At 42.5% G+C, this 10,782-nt stretch overlaps 1 protein-coding gene across 4 annotated transcripts in view; it reads left to right on the top strand.

Moving 5' to 3' along the window:
* Positions 1–7,249, top strand: part of TRPM2 (transient receptor potential cation channel subfamily M member 2) — a 60,449-nt gene extending 53,200 nt beyond the window's left edge. For 3 of the 4 annotated variants that reach the window (XM_042459497.1, XM_042459495.1, XM_042459496.1), the window contains one exon: positions 1,469–1,689. In XM_042459497.1, coding sequence (XP_042315431.1) covers positions 1,469–1,594 — 126 coding nt within the window. In that variant the 3' untranslated portion in view covers positions 1,595–1,689. Of the gene's footprint in view, positions 1–1,468; positions 1,690–6,208 lie in introns of those variants that run through there. The other variant, XM_042459494.1, reaches the window with a different exon arrangement.
* Positions 7,250–10,782: the final 3,533 nt, after the last annotated feature.

The raw sequence follows: 10,782 nt of genomic DNA, 5'->3' as shown, positions 1-10,782 counted from the left end.
TTTAAAATCTCTCCCAGATGCAGACCCAAAGGGCTCGCCTCTGCTCCTTTTAAACTCAGTTTTTGGATTGATTTCTATGGGGAAGGGAGGTGGGGGATTTCAGTAAGCCTAGGGACTCTGGCCGGGAGAGTGCTTCTCAGCCTCACTGAGAAGTCTTCCCTCCGAAGATTCTCTTGGGAGGGAAAGAAGGCAAGCCCCTATAAAATGTTGGGGCTTCATATGCTGGCATATGTTTGAAGAAAATAGGATAAAACCTATGTAACTTGATGGGCCAAGGGCAGAGTCCCCTCCTTGGCAGCCTGGGCTTTAAGGGAGCTCCACGGAGGTCTCTTCAAGCGGAGGGAAAGGGAGGGGACTGGACCAAGGGCAGAGCCCCGGCAGCCATTGCAGCTCTTTAAACCGGTTAGAAAAGAAGAGTCCTCTGCTGTCATCCCATTTCCCCTTTTTGGCACCTTGACACCCTTTTGCTCCTGTGTGTGTGCATGTAATGTGTGCCTTCAGGTTGTGAGCTTCCCTCCCCGCTTTAACTCTTGTCTGGCTCTTTGCTATGGAATTCTGGGAGTTGTTTGCTTGCTTTTGTGTGGTGCTCCAAACAGAGGAGCTTTTGTGGGTTCCCTCCTGGATTGAAGGAGGAGAAGGTCCTGGGCATCCCTGCCTCCTGCATTGTGACAGCACAGGAGCCCCACTGGACATGACACTAGAAGCCCCCCCCCCCAGAAGCAGCCTGACCCTCTCCCTCTTGCTCTCTGCTCTGGTCTCCTCTTTCCCTCTCTCTTTCTCTCTCTTTCCCTGCTTTCCTCTTCTCTTCCTTGTCCCACCTTTCCTCCCTTTTTCCTTCCTTCCCTCCCTCCTTCTTCCCCCCCTCTCTCCCTCTCTCTCTCTCTCACACACACACACCTTCCCTCACTGCAGTCGCTCGCCTCCCTGTCTCCCTGCCTCCCTGCCTGTCATTCTTTCAGCCAATCAGGAGACGGAGGAATGAGGGAACGGATTTGAGAACGGATAAGAATACCACACACGCTTCTGTTGGAACGTTTTCATCACGTTTCAGCTCGCTGGGAACACATTCAAATCTGTACCCTCCTGGAACACATTTGGAACACATTTAATCGTTCTGAGAACCCGATTGGAACACATACGTGCGGTATACTCAAATGCGTTCCGTTCTCATCACGTGATGAGAACGTTCTCAGAACCCAGTGCGATAATCTCCTATGTGTTCTGGTTGTTCTTAGCAGGGATCTTTACATTCTCAGTAGTAGGTGTGCTAGAGGTTCAGAGAAAATATGCCAGAGCCTGGAAAGAACATGGCCACTGGCCAAACTGCTGGAGAGATTCTGGGCATTGTGGTCCCAAAATGTAACTGTCACAAGTTCTCTGTATTGCTTGAGCTATGACTGCTACCTCCTGGCTTAACAGATGCTGAATTGTAACTGACTGTAACAATTCTTCATGATTGTTTTTCCAGTTTCTCCAAGGCTGTGATCTTGAGGTGACTGCCCGATGGCAGGTTGTGGACAAAAGAGTCCCCTTGTATACGAACCACAAAGAGCTGCTGCAGAAGGCATCTGTTCTCTTGGGGGCATACTACTGATGACACAGCAGCACCTTCTCTGCCATCACTACCAGTATTTCTCTCATTTCTCCTTCTGCTCTTTCTAAATGCAGTAAACCTGACTAGTACCTTTCCATTTGGGGTTTTTGTTGGTGCATTTCTTTCCACCTCAGTGAGCCTCATGCTGGATTCTTGTGAACAAGGTGTTAGGAAGTAATTTCCTTTAGGCTTGCCCAAAAATTAATTTTTGTTTGCCTGTTAAGAGGCAGAACCTTTTTTCTTTGTGATAACCTGGAGCAGGTTATGTATGTCTGTGTGTGTGTGTATTATTTCATTTATTGATATCCCTTAATGTTGCTGGAGCACTGGATTATCTGTCCAGCTGTAGCACAGACTAACTTGTAGGAAAGGTAAGCATAATAAGAATCTAGAGCTCTGGAAGGTGCTCTAAAGCAGTGATGTATCCAGCACAGCGTGTTTCTAGTTAGGAGTTTATTAATGTCTGCTCTAAAGGCTAATGGCATGGGGTAAAGCTACACTGCCTTCAGGCTGCATACCCTGGTTCTGAAAAGGCAATACTGTGTTTTATATTCAACGAGCCATTTCCCAAAGACTTCAGGGTCAACCAGTCATTGCAGCCAAGAGGCCATTAGTTTTCTGTAAATCCAGTCAGAAGTCAGATGTTGCTACATTGACAACCATTGGTATGTTGAACTGGAAAAGATCAGAAAGCCCCTTTAAAGCTGGCTTTAGTGACTGCCAGGATGGAGCTTGAAGGCTGCTCTTTTGCTGTGTTTTGCTGTTGAGTTTTTCCCATTAAGTGGTCTAGGATTAAGCTGGACATTCTTCCTGATATTTAGTGTCTTTAAAGGTTGGGTGCAGAACCTGTGATCTTCCAGATGCTGTTGAGCTCAGACTCTCACCAGTCCCACCCATTCATTGTCCATCAATATCTGGAGATGCTTAAGGTGTAATGAGACCCTTTCTTAGGCCTGTTACAGACTGCCAAAATAAAGCTGCTTCGGGTCTCTTTGGAGGTATGCTGTTTAAATGACGCATGCACCCTAAGAATCCAGAAGCTGCACCAAAGCTGCCCTCCAGTGCTTAGGAATGGAGTGGGGCTTTGGCGCGACCTCCGGACTCTTAGGACCCATGCATCATTTAAATAGCATACCTCCAAAGAGACCCGAAGCAGCTTTATTTTGGCAGTCTGTAACAGGCCTTAGTTTTCTAATGTATCAGAGACTTGTCAGGCAGAAGAAACCTCTTCACTACCAATGTCACTATCAACTTTTGTGTTGGCCATCAGATAATACTAATGCAATGGTCTGCAACAGTTTGTTGTTTTTGACTGACACTAAATTAATATCTACTCTAATTTTACCTCTTCCTCATCTCATGGACTTCTGTACAGGCTGACAGTTACATTGCACCATATGCTGCAAAAGAATTCAGTGCAGTTCTTTCAAAGCTCTCATCACATTTATCTTTTCTTAATAATTTTGTCCCTTTGCAATGCAGTACTCATCACTGTGCCATTTAGCTGATAGTATGCTGAGTCTTGTGTTGGACATGAAGCTTTTTGGAATCAAATCGTTATTTTCCTTGCAGTGGTCTTTTGCATCACACTATGGCCAGCATGTTTTCCCCAACCTGGTAAAGGCACCTATTAGGAAATTCATAAGGAGCACATGATGGAGATAGCCTTCCCCCAGTGTTCAGACCCAGCATTTTCCAAAGAGATATACCAGGTGTGTTCAGACATAACTATAAATCATGGTTTACCATCATAAACTCTGGGCCAAATTACTTCTTCTCACTTGCTAAAGGACAACTGTGAGAGGAGACTAAATGCCTTTGCTTTCCCTTTTGATTTAACTGTAGTTATGGGTAATCTTAACTGTAGTTTAATTGAAACAAATTAGTTTCATAAACTGTAATTTGAAGTTGGTTATTGATTTGAAGTTAGCTAGTTTCCACTAATCAAGGTTACAATTCACTCCAGTTTGTACAGATTTAAATGCACAGCAACCTGTACTTACAACAGAAGCAAATACAGTTGCCCCTCCATTTTTGCACTTGGAATCCACATCCCTTGCCCATTCACGAGTGACAAACGGAGGGAGACAAAATGGGGCACGTGCCCACAGGGGCACACCAACATTCAGGCCAATGGGGCTTGAATATCAGCAATTTTCCATTTTCATGATGGGATTGGGATGACTGTACTTCCGAACTCTCTCTGGCTACATTGGAGAAGATAATGAGGAAATTTCTTGTAATGCCAAAGTAAGGTTTACATTTATATCCAAGTCAGACCACTATCTCTGAACATAATGGCTGACAACCCTGTTAGTGACATATGCCGATCTAAGTATGGTGTATTTATGCCTCTAGCTTGGTTGTTTGGTTGTATGTGGTTTTCTTTTGTGTGTGTTTGTGCGAAGGTGTTGTTGTTTTGATCATTGGAAAAGTTGGCATTCTCTACCTCCCTTATCCAGTGACCAAAACCTCCTGAAAACCTATCTTTTTCAAGCTGCCCTCTAGGGGTTGTCTAGTGGTCCTTGAAGATGATGCTGTAATTGTATATCTGGCTATAGTCTCATAGCCAGATGCTTCTCAGCCTCTCCCACTCTCCACCAGCGACTAAATGGAGGGGGAGGGGGACTCAGGAGAAGGATGAGTCCTCTGTGAGGGGAGCAGAGAGGATGTATTGTACTTCTGTATAATCTACAGGCTAACTCCAGTCCAAGAACACAAGCCTTCAGCTGATTCAGGAAATCTTTATTCAGTAAGCAGAGTAGACCACAGTACATAGTTGTTATCAGGGCTGAATAAGTTTTTTCACTTACATAATATACTTAGAGTTCAAACAATTTACCCATTGCAAAAATCTTCATTTCATTTGTCAGCAACTCAAAACATACTGTTTTCCCAGGTCTTGTTCATCCTCCTTTTCCCCATACCAAACTACAGCTTCCCACAAGAATCACCTTGGTATTTGCAGTATGTGTGTCCTCCCTACACATCTGCTCATCATCCCAAGCCATTACTGATAAACTATTTTTTCTTTTCCCGGCATCACTAATAGCATAATGCATCATCCCATATTAACACACACATGACCAACACAACAGTTAAGCATTTGAGCTTGGCCTGGTTCCTGACCCTAACATTCTGCCATGGTAGACCTTTATGATATGCCACACAAGGTAGGATCTTGGCCAACCATTTCCATTTTAGGTTTAGGTCTAAATAACACCAAACTGAACTTTGCCAGGGCAGTAAAAGAGCAAAACTTGCATTTTTAAAGAAATTCTGCACTGACTTTTGGAAACAAAAAGCTTTAGTTTGCATTGCTTGCACTATTCATGTATCTAGTTATCTCCTTTTTTAAAAGTAGTGTCCCTTTTCCCAATCAGCCTGTGTTATTGTGGGAGAAATGGACTATGGAGATTATCATACACAGATGGTATAGGGACAGGATTGCTCCACTGTCCTTATCCCATCCTGACAACAGTCACACAAAAGCCTTTCATAGTGTAGTGCTGATCCTGTCATTGAAGTGGCATTGCATTGATGTGAACTCCCATTAATGCAAACTGCTGGGCAATGCCACTTCAATGATGGGACAATGACAGGATCAGCACAACGTCATCTAAAGGCTTTCATGTTTTTGCTGTCACTTGCACTTTCCAGACATGATAATGTCTGGATAAGTGTGACATCATCCGGAAGTCCTGCGTAATCGCAGGAAGGATGGGACAGGGAATAATGACGTCCCATCCCAGTGTGATAATCCCCTATGTGTAGTGAGGCATATGTCCATAGTTTAAAAAAACACCACTAGAATAATTTTGTAAACAAATGCACAACTTCCATATTATTTCTCACATGCCCAAGTCTATCAGATTTGCCAGATTATTCAAAATCACATTAAAATAAGTGGAGCTTGAAAGTCTAGAACAGTTGTTACCTTGAAAGTCTGTAGAAACAATAAGGCTGTAGTTGGGGTGGGCAATATGTAGTTCTCCAGATATTTTTGGATGCCAACTCCTAGAATTTCTCACTAATGCCTATAGTGGCTAGGGTTACTGGAAGCTGCAGTTCAACAACCTTTGGAGTACCCAACCCTGCTATATGTCAGTGCCACAGCATTTTAGACTTGAAGATAAGATTAGGAACAATCATTTACGCTTATACAGATGTGGGGAACTTGTGATTCTTCTAGATGTTGTTGCAGTCCAATTCCTAGGCACTTCAGCCAGCATGGCCAGTGGAATGGTCTCACATTTGTTTAACGTGGACTCATTGTCCAATATCTGGAGGCCCGTAGCCTCACTTTATTAATTCTTAAACAGGAAAAAAAATTCCCAAACTGTCTTACATTTGACATTTGGCTTGTGCTAAAGCAAACTATACTGAATGCTTAGCATTTAAAACACATACATTGTTTAAATTTACTTCAGCCAGTTACACATGCTGTGATCTGTCTACTTTAAGAATGGGGAAAGTATGGACCAGCTGTTGGATTGCAGCTCACATTAGAAGAGCCAATGGTGAAGGATGATTGGGAACTTCAGTTCAAAACTGTGGATAACCATATGCTCCAAATCCTTGATCAATCAGTACTTCCCTATCTTGGGTCTCTAGATGCTGTTTAACCATAACTTCCGGAATCCGTAACTACTGACATATCCTTCTATGATCTGAAATCCAACAACATCTAGTAAGCAATTCCAGTATGATGGCAGCCTCCAATGTGCAGCTTTACCCTGTCAAAATATAGAGGTGAAATGAGGCCTTATGTAACTTTGACTCCAGTTCATCACTCTACTCTCTTTGCCTCAAGAATGCCAAACCTTACTGGACTAATCTTGAACCAGAACACTGGCTCTACTTTCTGCTGTCTCCAGTCTGACATACTCACTGGGCTGGCATACAGTGGTGCAGGAGAAGGCCTTGTTTCCAGTTCTATGCAATCCAACTTTTCTGCAGGCTCCCAGCTATAACCACCAGCCTCAAGTTCAGTATCGGGAGCCCAGTCCTGTACCACAGTCAGTACAGGGGCCTCAACCTTCATCTCTGAACCAGAGTCCATGACATCAGATAGTAAACTATATCATCACCAGATACCCAAATGCCACATAACCAATTCTATGGATATGCAAAGCTTTTCCAGCCATGGTAGGTGCTCCATTTCTATGGACAGAGACAATCTGTGCATAAAGACTATTTTATTTGCAAATTAGCTTCCCCTCCTGCAATTATTGGGATGTGAATATATGCAGGGTTTCTATGTATATAGGCTGAGGCCTTTCTGGTGTAATGGGGGAAGGTGAGTGGGGACATCAAGGCACAGATGCATCTTTGACTTGCCACACCTTCCTCAACCTGGTGCCATCTAGATGTTTTGGTGTACAACCCCAGCATCTGTAACCACCATAGCCAAGGCTCATTATATAGAAAAATCCATCTTCTTAAAATATAGAATGTCATGAGTATTTTCATCATTGTAAATGGTGCTGGTCCAGTCTTTCTGTAATGTACTACCAATCCAGTATGTGCAAAACTGATTAAAAGAGACTGTTTCACATGCCTGTTGAAAATGCAATTCTTTACACACACACACACACACGCACACACACTTTTGGCAGTAATGCTTCTATACCTATTCCCAATACTCACTTTGGATTTCTGGATACCTTATATTTTAGTCCAATGGTGCTAATGTTAATGGAATCTAAGCTTATGCCTCATGTTGGTCTGCTGCTTCTCAATAAAAAAAAAAGGATCTGCTTCAGCGAGTGTTGATGTTTCATTGCCAGAGTTTCCATTAACACTGCCACTGCTATTTATAGATGTGAGAATTGTATAAGAAGCTGTGCATTACTAGTAAGACTGCAGCCAGCTTTTCCTCAAAGGTTTATTTCTGTCTGCTAATCATTGGCAAAGCAGCTTGATTTCCACTTCCTCTGTTTATTCCTAGTTGTATGCAGAAGCACTGTAGAAACCTGCAGTAAATAAACTAGGAAGCTTTATGGAAGATACAGAACTTGCAGACATGTTTTGTAAATAAGAGTCACATTGATGAAGTGGATACAGTGAACATGAAATGCAGAGACGGCAAGCATTGCTGTATGCAATTTTAACAGTGAGCTCATTGTAGATTTGCACACTTACAAAATTTCAATACATGATATATAGCCATGGGTCTGGTAGAATATGTTTCCTCATGTATCTCAGATAACCGGTGGCTCAAGATGTAAGTTGGATGGTGGATCTGCTCAGGATTTTAGTCTGAAATTTTAAAGTAGTTAGTCACAAAGCCTATTTTGGGGATAGGGTTAGCTCCTTTAAAATTTGAGTCAAAACTTCACTCCACTGGTATGTAAATCATCAATCACCATTGCTGCTATGTGTGGCGTTTGGAAATTTCCTTCTTGGACTATAATTCCCAGAATCCCCCACCACTGGCCATACTGTCTGGGGAGGGGTTATTGGGGTTGTAGCCTAAAGATTAATTTTCTGTTTCTTTTGATGTATAAAAAATAACATCCTTAAAGTCTGCTTAAGGTTCAGCTTGGGGAAACACTTATAAGAACACTTGCATTATAAGTGTTATATAATAATAATATTAGTGTTATTATTGTATTATAAGACACCACATTTGCAAATGCTGGTTGGACAGACCTTTAGGTATACCACAAAGCCACTCTTTCCTCTTCACCTTAACACATTTTAAAATACAATCTTTAATAAAAAGGAGTTAGTAAATAAGTATTTTGTGGAATAGTCATGCAAAACACTTGGGAAAAAAAATAAAATCATTCAGTTTGGGGTCAGCTGACCTAGCTATATGTACAGATAAGATCTCCACAGAAATTGTTTCCATTTTCCAGCTATTGTATTACAGTTTGCTTCAGGGAGACTACTCTGTACAGATGCATGGTAGACTGGCTCAGCCATTATGTTCTCTGGGATGTTCAAAAGACTTCACTGTGCAAAGAGCATTTTAAATAAGGATAAACATATGTGAGACCACCAGGGCCTAGTGTTGGACTATAACTTGGGAGACCAGGGTCTGATTCCCAGCTTGGCGATGAAACTCAGTGAGTGACCTTGGACAAGTCAGACTCAAGGGAAGGCAATGGCAAACCTCCTCTGAACAAAACGTGCCAAGAAAACCCCATGATAGGTTCACCTTAGGGTCACCATAAGTAAGAAATGACTTGAAGGCATGCAGCAGCAACAACAACAAGGCCCTAAAATGTCGCAGAGCTTTTCTTGGTGTGTGTGTGTGTTGTGGGGAGATAGTTAAACATTTCTTCTGTGCCTCCATTTCTAGAGTGCTGAACCTACAGGCTACAGAGGATTGGGCAGAATGATCTCTGTCCGTCGACATACGTTTTTGCTCTCATGTCATTCCATTAAAGAGACAGCAAGATCCATTGGTGCTGCTTTCCCACATGACAACCCTGAGCCAATGCTCTATTCTAAAACCATATTGGGGTGGTTCTTCAAACTCTGGTTCTATTTCTTTTAATAAACCAATAGGTGGAAGTAGTCAAATCCAGTTAGGAATAACCAGGAAAAAGTTCCCTATAACTGTGGGCTGCAGTGCCTCTTTAGGATTTCTGGCTCCTAGGGGCAGCATCCCCATTGCACACAGATAATGCAGCTGAAGACCCAAGGCATTTAAATCCCTGGGCCTTCAGTAGGTACAGCTACATAGCCATTTATCAACAGAGTGGAAACTATGCATGCAAAGACGATAGTCATGCAGTTCTTGATGGAGTGGGGAAGCAAGGTCTATTTTCTCTTTACCCAGTGTCATATGGTCCCACGTGGACTGCCATTTGCCCTTTGAAGAAAAAGCCTGCTGTGGACACATCATAGGCAAAGAGTCCCTTGTATTATAGAAAATGAGTGTTATTGTGATGTAGTCATTGGAAAATAGGATGGTAACTTGGGAGAGCCAGATTCTAGTCTCTACTGAGCCATGAAAATGACTTTGGGCCAGTCAGTCTTGCTCAGCCTGACCTACCTCACAGGTCTGTTGCGCCAACGAAGCAGCAAGCAAGAGAGCTATGCATGCTGCCTCTAACTTACTGGAAGAAAATGGAGCATAAATGTAACTTCTTTCAGCTATGTAACAAAGAAGTTGAGAATGGGAGCCCAATTCCTATACCAACAACTTCCCTCTTAATCCTTTCAGGGATTAATCTGGAATTCCTCCCTGACCCAAGACCATTTTCATTAAGGGATTCACCTTCTCTTGTCCTGTGAAGCCACTCATCCTCCATACTACTCCAAGCCTATGTATATGAGGGTCCTATAGTTCAGCTGATCACCTGTAAGAGCCACATTATGTTTCTGTATATCATCTGTCTACAACACAAGGTAGTTTTAATTCCCATGGGTGATAAGAAACCAGTCCACCATCTTGGTTTTCTGCTAGGAACTACCTCCTTAATAGGTTTTCTTTTAAAAAGGCAAACAAAATCCACACATTCAGTTTCAGAAAGAGCCACTGTCTCATTCCAGTCGCAAGCGGAGCCCCTTCATGCAAGTCATGTTATACAAAATGATTGAAAAAGAATGGTGCAAAACTGAGTAAGAACAGCTTTGCTTTTGCACCATTCATTTTGAACACTTTGGTATGCTGAGAGTGGAAGGTCTGGTTTGAACAGACTTTAATATATGGGCTTAAAAGCATTTGGAGCAGGTAAATAAAAATTGTAAGTGCCAACATGGTGCAGTGGTTTCAGGGTTGGACTAGGACTTTGAGGTTCCAGGGTTCAATCCCCGTTCAGCCATGGAAACCCACTAACCTTAGGCAAGTCCCCCTCTCTTTCAGCATAAGAGGAAGGCAATAACTGTTTTAAATTTTATTGTAATGTAATTCAATCTATGAGCCGTCTTGGGTGCCTTTGGAGAGAAAGACAGCATATAAATGAAATGAAATGAAAAGCAAACCTCCTCTGAATACATTTTGCAAAGAAAATCCTAAAATAGGAACACCATAAATTAGAGTCTGCTCCAAGAAAAACAACAGCAACAAATAAAGATCACACCGCCTGAAATAACTAAAAGGTTATGTGAAGTCAAAGGTTTTCATGGCCAGCATCCATAGTATTTTGTGGGGGGTTTGGGGGCTAGGAGGCTGTGTTCTAGAAGAGTTTATTCCTCATGTTTCACCAGCAGCTGTGGCTGGCATCCTCTGA

Source organism: Sceloporus undulatus, chromosome 3 (genome assembly GCF_019175285.1).
Source record: "Sceloporus undulatus isolate JIND9_A2432 ecotype Alabama chromosome 3, SceUnd_v1.1, whole genome shotgun sequence".
NCBI classification, from domain to species: domain Eukaryota; kingdom Metazoa; phylum Chordata; class Lepidosauria; order Squamata; family Phrynosomatidae; genus Sceloporus; species Sceloporus undulatus.
Note: the sequence above shows the minus strand (reverse complement) of the source record. Positions and strands in the feature narration are given on the sequence as shown.